This window comes from Hippocampus guttulatus, chromosome 9 (assembly GCF_054856545.1).
Source record: "Hippocampus guttulatus isolate MCC_2025c chromosome 9, RoL_Hgut_1.0, whole genome shotgun sequence".
Lineage (NCBI taxonomy): Eukaryota > Metazoa > Chordata > Actinopteri > Syngnathiformes > Syngnathidae > Hippocampus > Hippocampus guttulatus.
Genome location: NC_141269.1, coordinates 7,964,644 through 7,984,854, shown reverse-complemented (window position 1 = coordinate 7,984,854; position 20,211 = coordinate 7,964,644). Strand labels below are relative to the sequence as shown.

The following is a 20,211-nucleotide window of genomic DNA, read 5'->3' as shown; positions in this document are numbered from 1 at the left end:
GCCTTTCCAGTACCTTTCAGTTTCCAGTCTTGGTGGGTCAGCTCTGTTGTTAGGACCCTGCCACTGAGCGTACACTTTCGCAGGTTGTGTTGCGAACAGCCTGTTTATTCGTCTGGCCTCATTCTCTTTCGTGTACCGCTTTAGGCGGCTGGACAAGGCTTGGAGTCTTTGTTTGGCAGTTTCGAGTGTTTCAGGTATGGTCATCTGGATGTACCTCTCGGGTATCGGCCTTTTCATCACACTTCTCTGGGCCTCCGTCAATTGACTCACATCTTTCCGAGCCGCCTTGATCTTAGCCTCCAACCGTCTTTTCCATGGTGGGTAACGTATCTCATGGCTTCCATGGTTGCTCTTATAGCCAAGCACAAAAACTAGAAAATTAATTGTCAATGAGGTAAAGGCAATTAGATCATATCCCCCCCATATATTGACCAATGGCTATTATTCCAAACCGAAGAGCCAATAAATGATTGTGCCATCTCTTCACATTTTCACATCCATGTTCATAAAAGTAGGTCAGAGGTCCTGTTACAGTGTGCGCTCCACGTCCGTTTTTGCATGCCCATGTGATGTTCCCAAGGGACGATGTGGTCTTGCATAAATGTATGGTCTCGTACGTTCTTAATATCACAATGTTCAAAGATTCGCAATGCCACAACGGCTATTTGTCGAAAAAGCTAGTCAACGTTATTTTGACGCGTATAAATAAAGTATCTGTAGGTAGTTTAGGTTCATCAAGGCTGTGACCTGCACTTCTCTTCTCACAAAAACATAATCACAACAGTTCTTAAAATATTCTGAGATAATATTAAGGCCATATTAGCCACTCCACTGGCTAACATTTAATGAGGGCGAAGTCTTAAAATGAAAGTGTTCTGAAAAGGTCATCACAAGTCCTCCTTCTGGGCTTCCTGAAACCAGAAGATACCCTGAAGTATTGTTTCTGCAAGTTAAGGAAGAGCATATCCAGAGCCCCGCTGACCTTGACTTCCGTTTTATTTTTGGAAAGGCAAATACCTTTTTCTTTTTCTCTTTAATCAGTGTTTATTCCCACTGACATTCATATTTTTACTTTACCTCCCATGACCCTGCGCTAGACAAGTGCTATGATGTTCGCCTGCGGTCTGATATTTTTACCCGTGTGACCCACTAACAAAAGGCTTATATCTACAGTCGTGAAGTCATAACCTGGCTCTTTTGAGAGCTTTTTGCACTCGTGAACCCGCAGTAAAGCTTGGAGCTGATTGACCGTAGTTTACCTCTTAATGATGAGGCTCTTAAGAGAAGCAGAATGAGTAAAAAAAAAAAAACCACCTCTTTCCCTTGATCTTCTCTCTCCGACCATCCCGACGTTCCCACTCTCTCGAACTTTTTGACGATGTCAGCGCTCTCCTCCTGTATTCCATCTAATTATCCGCGATCGTGTGTGTCTTTTGGGAGCTCCTCAATATCTCTTCATCAAAGCTGCCAATTGGCTGTGCTTGTTTATCTCTGCCTGCTATTTCCTCATCCGTAACCCTGCTGAGATGCGAGATTGTGGTCCCTAAGGAGTCTTACACTGTAAACTGCCACCTCCAGTCATCGAGAGCATATACGTTTTTTTTTCCTCCCTTTGTTGGCTGTATTGTTTACATTCTACACTATATGCTGTAGATTTTCCATCTCACGCTTCCCACAGTAGGTTTTCCTTCCTATCATTCTTATTTGAGCATTTTGTGCTTCCTTGCCCATGCACATACATTCGTATCACTCACTCCACATCTGTAGGGGACTATCGGACTCCTCCGGGTGCTTTCTTGGATGGGTATCTCACCGTGTTAACTAACGGTCCCAGAGACCATCCAAGATTTCCCACTTGGAATAAAAAAACAGATTTGCCCTGAGACTCCAGACAAGGGAGATCGAACTTGTGTGTGTATGTGTGTGTCACCTTTTCACCCTGTCTTTGTCTGTGTCACAGGTGCCAGGATGGATGAGGCGGAGAAGTACCAACAGCGACTGGAGGCCATCGCTGTGAGTCCACAGAGAGGAGCTGTTTGTTGCTCATACATCATTCAAAAGGAGTGGAAAACAATACCAGGCTGCACTGAACAATACGGGCTGTTGTGATGTTGATATCTGGATCAACAGCGGCCTTGATGCAAACACAGCGGGACTGCCAAAGTCCAATGCAATCGATATGTGATGCTGGTTAAGTTCCAAAATCGAATAAGTCATCAATTTGTTACGAAGATTGAAACCATCGTCAACCCTTTATTAAGTACAGAGAATATTTTAAGTAACATTTAACATGCTTAATTACAATAGCTACCATTACAATGGTGACCCCACCCTGCCCCCCCCCCCAAATGACATGATTTGAGTTATTATTAGCTGAATAACTAAAGTGTCCAAGGCAAATGAAATTAAATAGGAATGAATCAACAGCACCTCTGCTGGTCGCAGCAAAGTTTTGCTGTCCATTGTGTCTCAAGTGCCTCAAGACACGATTCAGCAATTTAATAAAATGGGAGGGGTGGGTTCGATTAATCAGTCAATCTAGCGGCTCAGTTATCACTTCAATTTAATTTGTGGCTTTCTGGCCTACATGCCGTCTCCAGGAGAAGCGGCGTCTGTGGGAGGAGCAGGAGCGAGCCAAGAGAGATATGGAGGATGAAAAACTCAGACTGCAGCAGCTCAAGGTCTGACACCTTTAGCAGGATCTTTTTAGACGTCTTATTTCATCTCTCTCTCACTCTCACTCTCTCTCTCTCTCTCTCTCTCTCTCTCTCTCTCACTCTCACTCTCACTCTCTCACATATACTTTTCACAATAGACTTCTTCGGGCTCGTTTGGGAGCAGATAGCTTTCCCTGTCTGTTTCCTTTTCACACACTCTGAACCTCGCAGCTCTCATGGCTTGGTGTCCACTCAGAGCAAGTCACAGAGCACCTCCATTGTTCTCACATCATTTCCACATTGCCGTTCCCATTTCCTACTCCACCGTGTTACGCTGCCTTCGGTACATTCCTCAAATTGTGCACTTTTGGGTGTGTGTGTGTTATCGTGCATGCAGGTATAGGGCGTCGGTTACCATGATTTATGTCCATCTGCAAGCTTGTTGACGTTTTTTAGTGTAGCCATAAAACGAAGTCGAAGGATGCTTCAATTTTTAATGAGCTAATTCTTCCTACCTTGGAGACGCCTCGCAGCATTAGTGTTCACAACAGTGCTGCATTCACAAAAGAGCAGAATTTATCGACAAGTTGTTGTATTTTACCTTGGGCTAAATCTGTCACTGTTAATGTCAGCTGATTGCCATATTTAAAAAAAAAAAAAAAGCGCATCGGTGTGAGCGCCACTCCTGGAATGTTTGGAGGTTATTCTGCATGCAGCTAGCTGAAGGGGGCAGGCAAGGTAACAGAGAGGAGCTTGTTCTCTGAGGCAGGAGAAGACAGAGAATGTTTTGTGCCCGTTATAGTTAAAGGGAAGTAGCCAATAACAGTAAGCAGACCTTTTGGAAACATGAGGATGTCGGCTGTTTCGGAGAGTTTTGAGATTTCAGATGCAAGTGGAAAAATATGTGTCACTGGGGTGGGCAATGTGCTTGTTGTAGAAACGTGAATTTATTTTGCGGTGCATCTCAAAGTAGAATATCTTGAGAAAGGAAATTAGAATGTTAAATGAGAAACAAAAGTATTTTCAGTCAAGACACCAAGACACTGTCCAGCGCCCATTTCATAAACAAATGTGATGAAATGCACACGGCATCGTTACAAAAAATAAAAATAAAACCCTGTGCCTTCACATTTGCACAGTCGCCCAACCGAGTTGCTTTCCGCTGTTTGGATCGGGGAATGCTTGGTGATTTCTATCTTGCGCTCCCACAGCTCCCCGCGAGCTATAGCTGGCTAGCTAACATAGCTTAACGCGATGTGGAGCCACAAGTTCACTTGGCGTCTGGCGTCCGGGGATAAATTCTTTATAGAGTACTTTACTTCTTTATAGATACTTTACTTGTGACAATTTCCACTGAAAAAAAATTCACGAGTAATCAAGGCTAGTATTATCATTTTGCACTTAGAGATTGTTGTAGTTTACTCAAAATGAACGCACTTTTATTTGATTTCTTTATTTGGAGCCAAGAATTGGACCCATGTCATTTTAGTCGTTCGAGTGTGAAGCAGCACTAGTTTTCTGGCATAAATAAAGAACAAAGTGAGACGGCAGACCGCTTTTGTGTGTAAAAACTACATAGCAATCACTTTCATTAAATATTACATTATGTATTTCTTTTGAAGTGCTCCAGTAACATTTGCTCAATGGGGGGAAAATGGCTGTAATAAGTCATTTGCAATGAACGTAACACAATGTTTGTCTTGGGAGATGAGTCCTCATTTGGAGGCGTGCTATGAAAGAATAGCTTATCATTTTCCAAGGAGTCAGGAAGTGCCAAAGCAATTCAGCCTTGGAACAGAAGTCCTTTTTTTCTTTTCAGCAGGGGGCATGCAGAGTTAGGCAGTGATCTTTATGAAAAAGATGATAGGGGCTCAGCAGGAGAGGAGCCGAACAGCACATGAGGAAACAGTAATGAAGAGGAATGTCCGCCCATACCAGCTGTCTTCGGCCCGTAGGCGGGGGTACACGCCTTGAACTGGTTGCCAGCCAATCGCAGGGCACCTGTTGACAAACAATAAATCACGCTCACAGTCACACCTAGGGACATTTTAAAGCAAAGGTTTCAAACTCAAGGCCCGGGGGCCAGATCCGGCCCACCAGGTCAATTCATATGGCCCGCAAAAGCAAATCATGTGTGTCAACTTGCTAGAATCTGTACTTAAATGTCAAATTGTCATGTGTAATAAATAACGTTGAGATTTTGCAATAATTTTGTGACTCTGTTTACAATAACTTGAACAATAATTGAACAAAGTATTATAATAACTTCAGTTCCCAGACAAGTGAACAATTAGCCTAGCTTCTTCGATTTCTTCATCTGATATTACTCTTGGATGCCCTGTTGGTATCATTTGGTCTCTTAAATATCAGCTGTCGTACGACAAAAGATATCCGCTACATGTGAGGTGTGCTATGTTGCTCTTCTGGAGTAACCCAACTCTAGATCGTTTCCAATGGTGGAAATGCTTCTTCTCTTCCCACTCGCTCTTGTCAATTTCAAAGAGTCATTCAAGGCAGAGGAAATGGTTAAACGTCATGCAGAGCAAATCCTTCGATGCTGTTTTGAAATTAGGTCGTCTCACGTTCACTGACAGCATACTGATATGATGACGTTACCGATAAAGTCTGTTGGAAAGCTTTTAAGGCGCATTCTTCCCAAGAATTGTGGACTTTTTAAGGCTAATGTATTCCACTTTTCTAGTATTGTATATGCCTCATCTCTGTGTTCCTCCAGAGGAAGTCTTTGAGAGATCAATGGCTGATGGAGGGAGCTCCTTTGTCCCCATCCACACTGGATTCCCAAAGCCCACACCACTCCCCTCCGTGGTCCTCTCAGGAGGTGGGACAGCGCAGGTACGAGCTCAGCCACACTATAGAAAACATGCTCTGCTTGTCGAAATAACACCTAATGCATAACATGTCACAATACTCCCCCCCCCCCTTGCGTCTTTCACTTTGTAAGTTGTTCTTTTGAGTATTATGCATGTGATTCCGCTTTGGTGCTGAACACTTTTCTTTGGTCGGCCTGCACAGGACACTGTCGTGAAGACATCGCTCTCGGGATTAAACAGTCATTATTGCTGTAAAGTCAGCTTGAATGTGCCCTCAAGGGAATGGCAACGCACTGCTTGAACAAAGCCATCCCTGTAGAGGAGTGTCATGGCAATCAGCGATGATTATTTGGGCATGTATGTCTCTAGGACAGTAAAAAGGGCAGTAACAGTATTTTTTGCTCAGTGGCCCCACCTACTGTTATGATGTGCAATTGACCACACATTATGCCTCTTTTGGGAAAGTGTATCCTCTAGCTGGAAACAACACAAAAAAAAATGTCAAGACTGTAATTTGTGTGCCAGAGATATTCATTCATGACTGGGCTGTTAATACCCCTAACCCAACTTTTTCATCGTATTTTACATCATTTAAATTTTGAGGAAATGCTTTGAGCCACTATTTTCTGCTGTTATAAAATATCGTTAGCCTAACAGCTTAGCTGCATTCAAAAGGGAAAAAACCCCCACAATACAGCAAACAAGACGAGTCCAATTGTGAATTGGCATGACCTAGACGACTTAAAATCGACACAGGCAGGATGAAAAAAAGAAGTGAAATAAACACACAATTTTTACCAAAACACATCTGTATTTTATATTGACATTGTGACAGTAAGTTAAAAATGAGTTGAGCAATTATATTATTCTTCGATTGCAGTTTCTTTGCATCTCTGATTACAAAGTTATTTGTACAAAAATTGAAACCGTACTACAAACAAAAATACAAATTCACTTTGGATATGGTGGTAATTAATTTGAAATGTAACTTATATTTATCAGAAACTAAAAAAGACAAATGTGTACTATATATTTACATATAAAAAATACACCATGTACCAAAATAAATATTTTATGACCATTTGAGTATATAGCAAAGTTTGTAGCGCTACTTTACACAAAACGGAGCACAACATTCACAGTTGTGATGAAGAGCTGTTCTGGATGCTGCACCAGTATCATAAATGAGTGATTCTCAGTCTCAGGTTGTTTTTTATTTATTTTATTTTTTTACCGTACTTCTCCCAGAACTACCATCATGGCCAACATGAAAATGCAGTAGCACAAAAGGCCTGAGTGTGAAATAAAATTAAAGTCATTAAACTTTTAGATCCGCTCTTACACGTTTCTTTTCAATAGTGCACAGTGTCGATATTGTGTTAAGAACCTGCGGTGACGCACCTTCTCACCATAAAAATCGTACCACTGCGCTGTTCTTCACTCGTGCATTTTGCTCCTGGAGCGCTTTCTGCCATGTAAGAGCATTTCATTGCTCTGCCTGTCACTATACATCTCTGCTATAGATAGATGAACCGCAAGGTATTTAGAATTATTCAATAATCATTTGCAGACAAATAAAGTGAAATTTGATCATTTCCAGAATTGCCCCTGATGATCACTCATGGCGCTCTTGGATGCTCCGGTAAACTGGTTGGGAATCACGATGGTTGTCGATTAAAGTGCGCGATCCAGGGTCGCCATGGAGATGATTTTCGCCTGATTACAAGCCTGAGGGCCATTTAGATGATTTGAAGATGTGATTTTTATTTATTTTTAATGGTAAACTGACAGCGTTGGATTGTTTTAAATTGTAGATGTGTGTGTGTGTGTGTGTGTGTGTGTGTGTGTGTGTGTGTGTGTGTGTGTGTGTGTGTGTGTGTGTGTGTGTGTGTGTGTGTGTGTGTGTGTGTGGTCTCATATTTACGTTGCTATCACGGAATGTGGGATTTGCAGGGGAGGATGAGAAAGAACAGATCACACAGGACCAAACAGTGAGCGACACACACACACGTGCACACACACACACACACACAATACGCCTACATTGTGAACAAAAGCTGTTAGAATGTGTGTCAAACAAGACTTCGCTATCATCTTCCATTAGGAAGCTTTTCTCACATTTGCGTTCATGGCGTTGTCACTTGAATAATACATTTTCTGCCTACGTGCTCCTTTTGCAGTAATGCCCATATTTTAAACCGAAAGATGGAGACTATCTCTGTCATTGCTGTTTCCATTCCAGTGTTGTAATGATACAGATACATTGCGGAGGGTTGTGTATCCCACCACTGATGTCATGTTGTTCTTCACACGGCAAGCGGCTCTCAATGGAGTGGAAACTGCTGTCTATAGAGTGCACGGGTCTCTGCCACATCCACTCATTTAAAAAAAGAGAAAAAATGTTGACAAATAAGCCGCCTGCACGTACAGAATTTCACATACAAAAAGCAAGAGCATGCCGCCCCTTCTGGCGTGCACATATTAGCCTTAAGGTGGCAGTCGTGTGACACAGGTAAGAGTTGTCAGTAAACACAAGTTGAAGATAATATGCCCGTTCATACGTTTAAATGTCGTTATTGTGTGTTACTGTCGCGTTTGTGTTAAACTAGCAGTTGTTTACAACTACAGCGATACCAATGCTCATTTCCTTTGGCCCTTTTATGTTGTTTCCCCATTGTATGTTAGCAATAAGCTAGCTGGGTACGACGTTAAACTGCATCCAACTGGTCCTCCAGGTTGGGGGTTGGGCGTGAGGTTAACAACCTCACCCTGTAAAACAAAACCTGTTACAGAAACGACGAGAGGAAGCCATTCCGGTAAACCACGGCGAAGAAGAGACGGCACATCCTTGGATGTATCTATGACGGGGCCGGGTGAAATCCAGCAGGAAGCCCGACCCCTGATGACCCCAATCTTTGGAACCAAAACCAACACCAGAGTAGGCACCTGGAATGTGCGCACAATGTTCCAGTCTGGTCACATGGACCAGGTGCTGAAGAATATGAGGGACTATCGCCTGGACATCTTAGGCGTTAGTGAAATGAGGTGGACGGGGCAAGGGCGTCTCGTGGTTGATGGAGCAACTTTTCTGTACTCTGGGAAGCAAGACCACCATTCCCATGGAGTCGGCATCATCCTCTCCAATAGTGCAGCAAAAGCATTGATTGGATGGAAGCCGGTGAATGAACGGATTATTACAGCAAGGCTCTACACCAGATATGCCAAAGTAACCATCGTACAAGTCTATGCCCCAACCGAAGCTGCCTCAGCGGACGATAAAGACACCTTCTACAACCAGCTCCAGACCGTGCTTGAGGAGATCCCCAGACATGACATCAAAATGCTGATTGGAGACTTCAACGCAAAACTGGATAATGACAGAAGGGGCCTGAATGCCACAGTTGGACCACATGGGTCTGCAGGCTCCACGAACGACAACGGGGAGAGACTGTTGATGCTAACCAGTACCAACGGCCTCAGCATTGGCAACACCTTTTTTGAGCACAAGCGGATCCACAAAGTAACCTGGGTTTCACCTGGTGGCGGGACCCAGAACGAACTGGACTACATCTGCATCAACACAAGGTGGCGCTCGTCATTGCTCGACGTTCGCTCCTACAGAGGTGCAGATGTGGGTTCAGACCACTTCCTTGTGGTGAGTAAAATCAAGCTGAAGCTGAAGAAGGTGAAAAAGGTGCAGCCCAAGAGACCTTACGCAGTGGACAAGCTAAAGGATAACAACATCTCAGAAAGCTTCTGTGAGGAGTTGAGTAGGAAGCTCAAGGTATCACAACACCTTGCAAACATTGAGGAGCAGTGGAGTATGTTCTCTTGTGCCATTGCTGAAACTGCAGAAGCAGTTATCGGCAGAAAGAGGGGTACCAACAAAGAGAGATGGATAACAGACAACACCTGGAAGTTGATTGATGAAAGGAAAGTGGCCAAGATAAAAAGAGAACAAAAGAGGAGGCTCCGGAGCTGGAGGATGGAAGACGAGGAGTACAGGCGCTTGGACAGGGCAGTGAAGAAGAGTTGCAGGAAGGATAAAAGACAGTGGCTAGAAGAGAAAGCAAGAGAGGCACAGGAAGCAGCCGAGAACAACAACACGACGACCCTATACAAGATCGTGCGGGAGCTAACCAACTCCAGGAGCAGCTCTAGCGTGCCAATCAGGAGCAAGGATGGCAGGACACTTCTAAGCGACGAGGAGGGAGAAGCAAGATGGCTGGAACACTTCAGGGAGGTTCTCAACCAACCAATGCCTCACGTGCTCTTCAATTTGGATCAAGAGACACCAGCTCCAGCTCTAAATATTACATCGAAAGAGATATCCGAGACTGAGGTTGCCAGAGCAATCAAGGGCCTTAAGAACAACAAGGTACCGGGACTCGATGAGGTAGCTGCCGAGATGTTGAAACACGGCCAAGACGCTGTTGTGGAGACCCTTACCCACCTGTTCAACCTGATTTGGCATACTGAAGAGGTTCCTGCCGACTGGAGACGTGGGGTCATTGTCACGCTTCCTAAGAAGGGAAACCTCGCAGACTGCAATAACTGGCGGGGCATTACACTGCTGTCAATCCCCAGCAAGGTATTCTGCAGTGTCCTGCTACATCGCCTTAAAGATGAAGTGGATAACATCTTGAGGGAAGAGCAAGCCGGTTTCAGGAAGGGAAGGTCTTGCGCCGAACAGATCTTTACCCTTCGAAACATCATAGAGCAGTGCCAAGAACTTCAGACACCACTCATGATCAACTATATCGATTTCAAGAAAGCCTTCGACAGCATCCACCGGGAGTCACTGTGGCAGATCGTCCAGCTGTATGGTGTACCCCTCAAGTACATCAACATCTTCAGGTCATTGTACCACAACTCAACCTGTTGTGTCAAAACCAACAGTGGCACAACTGATGATTTTGACATTGTCACTGGTGTAAGACAGGGTTGCATTCTGTCACCCCTACTCTTCATCATCATAATTGACTTTGTGATGAGGAAGTCCATCACAGGGGAAAAAGTTGGTATCAAGTGGGGAGGGAGCAGACTAGCTGACCTGGAATTTGCAGATGATTTGGCTCTGTTAAGTCACACCCAGCCCGCACTCCAGGAGTTGACCAACAATCTGCATGAGCACGGAGTTAAGGTCGGTTTACGAATTAGCCAGGAAAAGACCAAGGCCATGGCCGTCGGACAGCACCAACACCTTCAACCACTCACTCTACACCAACATGACATAGAGTACATTGACAGCTTCACATATCTTGGGAGTAACATCTCAAATACAGGTGGTGTGGAGAAAGACGTCAACAGTAGACTTGGTAAAGCTGCGGGAGTGTTCCAACGCCTCCGCAACATCTGGTCATCGAAAGCCATCACTACGACCACCAAGCTACGCCTCTATATGTCAGTGGTTATCCCAACAGCGATTTACGCCTGTGAGACATGGATGAAGACAGCCAACATTACCAACAAGTTAGATGTCTTTCATCGGCGTTGCCTGAGATCCATCCTGAGGATCTCATGGAGAGACCACATCACCAACGAGGAGGTGATGAAGAGGGCAGGAGTGGCTGAACTGTCAGACATTGTCTCTGAAAGGAGAAGGAAAATGATCGGCCACGTACTCCGACTGCCAAGAGAGAGACCGGCAAGTGTGGCCATGGACTGGATGCCAGAGGGTGGAAAGAGGAAGAGAGGTAGGCCAAAGAAGACATGGAGACAGACTGCCAAAGAAGACCTCAGTGAGATGGGTGTCAGCTGGCATGGAGCAAGAAGGGTCGCCAGTGACCGGAACAAATGGAGGAGGCTCGTCGCCCAATGTTCCAAATAGGAGCGGGCGGAACTAACTAACTAACTAATAAGCTAGTGGGTTTATGCTATGCTAATGATATTGGTAGTCCAAATAGTTGAAAATAATTTGAATGACAATTTCTAAATTATTAACCCGCTTGAAGCAAGAGTCTTTTTTTAACCCCCTTTAAAAATTAAAATGATAATCAATAAACATGGATTTTAAGGTCCTGGGGTTTAAAAAGAAAAAATGTAAATCAGGTGCATTCATGTTTAACTCATTTACACCCTTTGACGTATAAATACGTCAATTAGCGCATAGCCGTTCCCTCCCCATGACGTATTAATACGTCAATCACGTGTTTTCATAGGGGAGGGTGCAAGAGAGTCCGATGCAACTTCTCACCACAGGATTAGGCTTGACGGCAATGTTAAATAGCAAATAAATGGCCGTCGGGTGGCAGTGGGCAAAAATCAACCAGGATCACGCAGCAGAAGTAGTAGAAAGGGCGTATAGTGAAGGAGGGGCGTATGTGGATAGTGGATTGGAACATTAGCAACTAGCAACGATGGAGAAAAGGAAATAACTAACTAAAAATGATTTTTTTTCGGTATAAAAGCGTCCTCGAAACAAAACAACAAAGGAGATGGTGTTTGTGTGGAAGAGAAAATGATGCTTCGGTCACGTAATCGAAAGCGGCACCCGTCAAATGAACGTCGGCCTGCACAAACATGGCGTGCTACACGCAACCCGCATAGCTCACGCCGAGTTTCGAGTTCATCTGATGAAGATGAACTTGCTCCACGTCAGCGATCATCGCTTGGCAGAGCATTTTGTGCCTCCCGATGCCCCATGTCGCCCACAAATCGTCTCCCCGGCGACTTCCAGCGATGACGGCAAAGAGGCTGCATTGCTTCGCATGGCCGACGCCGGGCACACGTCAGCGATTCGTTGGAATCGTCTCGTAAAGACGATGGCGAAAACTATGAATTAGAGAGCGATTTGGATCCCGATATATCGGACGAATATGTGCCTTCGGACATAACGGAAAGCAGCTGAGAGTCCTCGCCAGAGCCGCTGGAACGAGGAGGTAACTGCTGACTAGCTTGCAAGTTCCCATTCAAAACTTCATCACTTCTTATGCCTCCTCAGTCACTTTTATGTACATTCCCCGCTATACTATGAAGTTGCCAGTAACACTAATCATTTATGTACGGTTGATGCGTCTCGTAGATGTGGATGAAAATATGCGCTGACTTGCATGTCGCCATAGGTTTAAAAAAAAAAAAACAGGACACATTTGGTCCGCTCAGCTCTGCTAAAACCACTAGTGTTAAATTCGTATTCTATTTCATTTCCAATTGGATGCTGAGCAACGTGGAATGAATGGTGTAAATAGCAGTGTGCCAGCATGTATGTGTGTGTGAGATGTTGAAATGTAAGTGGAAAGCAACAATAAAAAAAAATAGAAAAATCAAAGTGTGGTAATTGTACATACTTCTATACATTACAGATTGTCCAACCAGAAGCCAAAAGATGACGACTCCTCGCTTTGGTGGTGGAAAGAAAAGTAAATAAAATTATTGTACCTCACTCTGCAGCAAGATATATTTGCAACTTTTTATGTTTCTATAATTTATAGGTCGTGCATCTGGACGTGGTGGGATGAATCGATGTGGTGACAAACTGGATGGAAGCCAAAAACCATCTTCTCCACAGCTGCACTTTTGTTCATAGTTCAATAGTTTTGTTGTGTGCAAATAAATTATTTTGCTACAAAAACATTATTTGTAATGTTCTTTTGTAGGAGGAACACATTATCGAGGTATTTGAGCTGCCACAAAAGCAAAAAATAGTGTAAAACTTGAAATGATGCTTGAAATGCATGCTTTTACAAAAAGCTCATTTTCTGTGGATTTCTGCAGAAAATCGGCCTTTTCCATAAAACTTAGCAGTTTTCTAATGCTGATTGCCAACGAACGGAGAAAGATAGAAACAAACTTTTTTTTCTGCTGAAAGAAGAGAGTCTCACCTTTCTTTTGACAGGTTGCATGTATATATAGCCATAGAACAGAAAATTCTGTGGGCCTTGCAAATCAGTCAAAATTCAGTAAAATGTGAGGGATTGAGGGGGTTGCTCCAGTGAAAAGGGGTGGTATTCAATGAGTTAAGCTGCAGGTGTTAACAGCTGAGGAAAAAAGTAGTCAATTAATTTACCAATCAGCATGTAGTGAAATCAGCATAGCAGTTACGTAAACAGCTTAACGCTTCAAGCCGCTACTGACCATGGTTGTTAAAAAAAACACACACACACACACACATTTTAAGGTTTCTTTAAATATATTGCCACATCTTGACCCTTTGAGAAATTGCCACATCTTGACCCTTTGAGAAAAAAATGTCAAATGAAACTGTTCTGTTGATTCGTGATGCAGGCAGCGATGAAAGCGTCTATGACCTTTACATCAATTTGACAACGACAAATCCTGCCTGATAATCAGTCACTGGGCACGCTGAGTGTAATTGCCAGAAAATGTCTAACAGTGAAATAAGCTTTAACATGCTCAAAACGTTCATAGTCTTTAAAGCAAGGCTGGTCTTTGTGTTCATGTGTACAAGCTTTCCTCTTAGATAACCTTTAAACTTTATGATGATGCTTTATGAAATCATATAAGGGAAACAACAAAGGACAAACTCCTCAAATTTTGTGGTTTGTGGTGCATATTGATCAGCTTGATCACAGTGAAAAGTCTCTTTGCTGCTGTGAGTTGGGAATTTCTCCATTGCGAGACGAATAAAGGTTTTCTTATCTTATTTCCCCCAACAGGAAGATTTGGACATGGACGCAGGAGATATGGGTAAGCCGGAGCCTTAATTCTTTTGTTAGAATCACCGTTTACAATGCACATCAAAAAATAAGAGATCATCTTCAAGACTTGTTCAAATGGATGTGTTCATTTCAAACATCATGACATGTTTTAACAGCCACACAATGTTGACAAGCGCAGGCTAACAACCGTCTGACCATTCCTTCAAATGGGTGATGTTTAGATTTAAAAGTGTGTTGGGTGACTGTTATTGGAACAGTTGAAAGTAAAATGTCGACGACAAGCCAAAGACATCACGTGTGGAGCAACACTGTTGCACATGTGACATGCGCCTCCTGAATTGCTCAAGCAGGGATCAAACTCCATTCGCCCCCAAAACAATCCAGAGGTAAAAGTGAAAAATGTCTTCTGTCATGTTTTAACTTGTTCCGGCGGCAAGCCAAGCCTCCTAGTTGCAATGCGTATATTTGGCATCTCGAGGCGTCGGCTGTGAATTTGATATGTAATCTTGTGAATTTGGATTTGTTTCAAATCATAAACATTTTAAAGTATGTGAAATACATGGGCCAACATCACTCTTGTGTATCCGGGATGCCGTTTATTCTGGTTGCAGGTTATTAAGCCTCTTTTTATGGTTATGATTAGTTTTACGAACATGAAATTGTTTCAATGATCTTTTAGGAAAGTATTTTACTTTACTTCCATTTTTATTTTGTTCATTTTCACTAATTATGATCATCTTGGTCTGTCCACCCTGTCATTATTGGGTAACTGCCCCTTTAAGAAATCCTCTGATGTTTTCAGTGGCATATTTACCAAAATGTCCTCTTCCTTGCGAGGAGACGGAAACATGAGCGATAACAGATTAGATGTTTGCAGTTATGTGTAGTTATTTTTATCATATTAGGTGTGTAGTTTCGCTCTGTCATAGTGAAATATCAATTGAAATACTGTAAAAACCTTTCTGAAATCAAAAGAGCATTCTGAAATTCAACATATTTTTGTTTCGGCACAGTCAGCTTGCTAACTGAATGTTGCAAAGGTCTACCATGTGCTCATAAAAAGTCAAAATTAGCCAAAAATGTCCACTGTCGCCAAGCTGACATTTAGGTGTTTGTACTGTATATACATTATCAGCTTACAGTTAATTTATTTTTTAATGGCCAGGAGCTTGTCCAACATGCATATCTAACAGCATCTACTTAATACAATGAATATGAATTAATTTGCTGTCCATGTTTGTTTTTTTTTTGGTCTTGTTAATTAATAAAGAAATGCGTTGATGGGAACACTGACAGGTTGTTGGCAAAAGAGCCTTTAATTGTAATCGGGCAACGTTGCTGCTTCACTGTCACGGAACGTGTTTTGCTAAGTAACCGCAGCGCTTTTTTTTTCTCTCCACTCTTACATGAAATGCTTTAAAAGATTGAAATTAATCACACTCATGTCTTCAGGGACAGTAGAGGATCACGCCATGAAGGCGATCCAGACATTGCGGGACGAAGACGCCTCTGTTCTGATGAACGGCGAAGGGGACTTGAAATCGGGCCTCAAACAACATTGCGAAGACGCTTCGGAGAAGCCCGTCATCACAAACGGACCAAGTGGAAGCATCCTCGTCGAGAATCATGGGCAACACGATGCTCCTCGAAGCTGCATGGAGATGGAGGAAGGGATCGTGCCCACGCGTGCCGAACGCGTCGTCATCTCGGATGATGAGGAAGTTGCGCTCCAAGCGCATCAGGAGGAAGGAGTGACTGTGGAGGAGGTACAGGTAGCTCCAGAAGTTTTGAAAGAGTTGGCAAAGGATGAATCGAGTGTGGCGAAACGAGCAGGGAGTATGCGCGAAGAGACAAAAGACGAGGACACCGAAGCGGAAACTACAGCCTCCGTGCTGCTGCAGTCCAGGGCCGATCATCTGGAGGCCGAGACGAAAGACGAGGACACCAAAGCGGAAGCTTCACCGCCTGTGCTGCCCCAGTCACCAGCCGGTCCCCTCGAGGCCGTTCAGGTGACTCCCGTGCCGGTCTACTCGGAACCATACTGTCCTCCTCCGGAGGAGGCACCACAAGCCCAGGGGGAAGTCGAAGCCGTGACACCAGCATCAGAGGTGCTCGACATGTCCTCAAAAGCCCAAGGTGACGCCCTCATCCCGCCCCCTCAGTTCCAGGAAGTTTCCCTCAGCGACCCCACGGAAAACCACAGAACTGAGGCGCGACCCGCCGAGCAAGAGCCCCTCCTGGAGGAGGCCAAAGCCCCCGAAGTGCAAGATGACATCGCCACCGATAACCAGTCGGCTTCCACAGAGATGCGGGCGGAGGTCATGCCGGCGCCCAAGAAGAAAGCGTGCCAGTGCTGCTCAGTCATGTGAACGCAACAAAAATACTAACACAACGCTTTTGAGTTTGCTCTCATCAAGTAAGTATTAACACTTCTTTTATGTATTTAAAAAAATAAAATAAAATTCCACTGATCACAATAGCCCTGAAGTCCACTCGAAAAGGTGCACTTCGGGTTTTACACTCATCGCCGTGATGAAATTTGTGTTGCACTAATTTCAGTAGGTCACTGATCCTTTAAAAAGGATTCGGGTGAAATTTTAGTGTATATGTTTTTGTAGCATAAACGTTGCAATATTTTAAAGGGGCCATACTGTAATATCTTACGGCACCGTAGTGGTCGGTAATTGCCACTGCTGCTTTTAAGTGTCGTCGGGTTCCAGTAAGGTCCCCATAGAAATGTATTAAACCTTGAAGAAATCAAGATGTCAATTTTTAGCTAATTGAAATAAGCCACTCCACTGTTTCTGTCGCCATTGTAGGCGATTATAACCATTACTAATGATATTCTAAAATGACTTTTGGTCTCATTTGAGGCTCTGATGCACCTTCAGTTTGAGTTATGTGAAACTTGATTATTGGAGTGTGAAATTTGTGGAGCAACTGCATTTCATGCTAAATGGGAGCAACAAAAAAAAGTGTTATTATTTTTGTTCTCTGTATTGTCCGCACCCTTTATTTTTTTTTCATCACACGATACAGTCCACAATGGAGGTGTTGATGTTTTGTTTTTTAACCACCTTCTCTGTTCGGTAACGATGTCTGGATTTATATCCTGGAAATAAACTCAACCCAAATCAGTTTAATGCAGTGTGATGGAAAAGACTATCACAAATTAATTATTTGTAATATTTGATTGATTTGAATGTAAATACAAAAGTTTTGTGTTGATTTGAGAGGTTCATAGAGAATATTTTTCTAATGAAGGGGCTTTATAGCAGAATTATTGAAGAGATTTGGGGATTGCTAGGTGGCTTTTTTGTCCATCCATCCATTTTCCCAACCGCTTGATCCTCACTAGGGTCGCGGGGGGTGCCGGAGCCTATCCCAGCTATCTTCGGGCAGTAGGCGGGGGACACCCTGAATCGGTTGCCAGCCAATCGCAGGGCACACAGAGACGAACAATTATTTTATTAGCAAGGTCCCACATAGTTGAGTTGTGTAATAAAACTTACATATATTCATTCATCCCAATTATGAGAATCTATTCTTGTGGATCGCTCTCATTTAACACATTTTTACTGAAGTATGATTTTTTTTATTTAACCAGATCACCGTACGTGCGCGACATCATGCATTTATAGCACATGCGGAAACCATGTTGGAATTTGTATCATCGTCAAGTTTTTGAAATGTCTTCATTAATTATTAAACAGACACATGAGTCATTGTGTAAGTTTTGTGGGGTGGGATTGAGCAAAAGGTTTTTTTCCCCGCCTTTTGGACTTTTTCCAGATTGAACCAATTGTTGTTCGAATGTGCTTTCACGATCCATATCGACGCCGTCCAATGCAAAGCCGCTATCTCCGGACGCCACCTGATAAGCAGGATTTAAACCCACCACGTGTTGTCCTGTGAACAGACTTTGCACAAAGTGGTTACGTAAGCCACTTGATTTTTGCACTTTTTTTGCGATGATGAAAGTAGTTTTCAATGAATGGCCCACAAAAGTTACTAAAGCGCAGGGGGGGTTTTTTCTTTTGTTTCACATTTTTTGGACTGGAAGGCAGTCTTCAAATCTTATAATTTTCTCAAAAATCTACAGTTCACCTTCGAGTTTTGGTTGTGCTTTCTGACCGTGAACCGATTTTATGTGGTACACGGTGACCAGAAATCTGGCATAAAATGTAGTACGTAATAAATCAACACTTGTTGGCAATTAAAGGGCAAAGACAGGATGCCGGCTGCTTAGTTTGTTGTCTGGCTGGCAACCGGTTCAGGGTGTCCTTCGCCTTTTGCCCAAAGACAGCTGGGATAGGCTCCAGCATGCCCTTAAATTCTTGTGAGGATAAAGGGCAGTGGCGATGGCTCTCTGACTGCAAGGGAAGCTCGGCTTCTCCTAAAATGTCAAAGAATAAGTGATCAAATACAGTATATTAATGTAAATTTCATTGTGTGTACATGTCATTGACTAAATATGCGCTACAACGTGCTCAACTTTAGTTCCGAATCAGCTTCTTCTTACTGGTTACGACGTTTAGCGACACTCTTTGTTGTAAACAACTAGCGACAAATTAATCTTCTATTTCTGGTGGGTTTTATTGTAATTCCTGTAGTTGTAGGACTGGAAAAGACGCCTTGTTGGTATGACAGGGTCACAGATCATTTTCTTGAAAAGGAACGGAGAGTAGAATTCACGTACAAATAAACGGACACATTTTATAATGTCGGCCAAAATTGAGCTTCCCCTCTTTGACAGACCAGCATCCGCCACTGATAGGGGATCAGAAAATGGATGGATGGGTGTCCAAGAATACTGACATTCTGCGCATCCGTTTCAGATCACGTCTTGGAGGAATGTGCCAATTAGAATAAGGAGTTGCACACCTGCTAACGTGCCATTTAGTGGAATGACATGCACCCTTAATTTTCTCCATAAGTAGCAAGGGATCTCTCATATTTGGTCACTTTGTGACTGCTTTGTTTGTCGCCATTGTTTGAGTTCTGTGAATCATTTGGTGAGTGGGACTTTGTCTACGTTTTGTTTGAACTGTGGAACTGGGTGCATGTATAAAAGCAACCTTTGGCTACGACCACCCGCACATCACGAGTGTGACAGACACCTGTTTCCGCATCCCAAAGGCTCACTCAACATCCTCGCTCCTTCGCAATGATTCTTTTGGCGTGCGCGGTCGTTGTGGCCTGCTTGCTGTCTGGCACCACTTGCGCCCCTCTGGCCTGCGAAAATTTGGTTCGTCCTCTGGTGGGCTTCCCTCTTGACCACCTGGAGGGAACATGGGCCTTGGTCGGCAGCAGTTTGAACCGATCGCTGGATGAAGACGCCCTCAAGACCAGAGACAGTGTCACTTTCGTCTCGACCAACTCCACCTTCGTCCAGCGTAACCGTGTTGGAGACAAGTGCCAGTCGTCTACGCTCAATGTCACTAAGCAAGGCCACGTCATGACTCTGACAGGGGCCAACTATGTTTTCACCGCTACCTTCCTCCATACTTCCTGCGAGACCTGTCTGTTGTTCCGCTTTGACGTGCAGTCGGCAAGCCACAACACCACCGACCTCTACATCGTGAGCACGAAGCGAGAGCTGGATGCCGGCGTGAAGGAGGAGTTCGTGGCTCAGGCCAAGTGTCTGGGCTTACCGGAACCCATCTGGATGGATCCCACCAAGGAGCTTTGTCAGTCCTGATTGATCCAATAAACCTGTTGATGCACACGTTGCTTTTGTGTTCCTGCAAACTTTTAAATGAGATCTCAGAAATGCACTTTTGCAAAGTAAAACATATTTGGTTCGGGGGGGGGTTTTGTATCTTAAAAACTCGTAGCCAGGATAGTATGTTTGTTGTGCTCTGCTTCTGAGTATTTAACCCAAAAAAAGTGTCAAATTTACATCACCTCGCTCCATTCTCAATCCCTCTTCTCGATGGAAATTCTGGTGAGAGGTGCAAGCATGTAAACGGGAGCGAGAACCTACGAACATAAAACCATCTGTGAACACCGCACGAGCTGAGGCGCGCATGTGTATAAGGTTGGCCATCCTGGCTCTCACTTCCACAAGTGACAAAATAAACGCAACGTATTAGTACATCA

General features: G+C 43.7%; 1 protein-coding gene across 5 annotated transcripts in view; it reads left to right on the top strand.

Annotated features, from left to right (window-relative positions):
• Positions 1–19,086, top strand: part of palm3 (paralemmin 3) — a 36,240-nt gene extending 17,154 nt beyond the window's left edge. For 3 of the 5 annotated variants that reach the window (XM_086120119.1, XM_086120122.1, XM_086120120.1), the window contains 6 exons: positions 1,961–2,013; positions 2,601–2,681; positions 5,392–5,512; positions 7,415–7,479; positions 14,107–14,137; positions 15,562–17,834. In XM_086120119.1, the coding sequence (XP_085976245.1) occupies positions 1,969–2,013; positions 2,601–2,681; positions 5,392–5,512; positions 7,415–7,479; positions 14,107–14,137; positions 15,562–16,478 (1,260 nt within the window). In that variant the 5' untranslated portion in view covers positions 1,961–1,968 and the 3' untranslated portion in view covers positions 16,479–17,834. Of the gene's footprint in view, positions 1–1,960; positions 2,014–2,600; positions 2,682–5,391; positions 5,513–7,414; positions 7,480–14,106; positions 14,138–15,561; positions 17,835–18,947 lie in introns of those variants that run through there. The other 2 variants (XM_086120121.1, XM_086120123.1) reach the window with 2 other exon arrangements.
• The last annotated feature ends 1,125 nt before the right edge of the window (positions 19,087–20,211 follow it).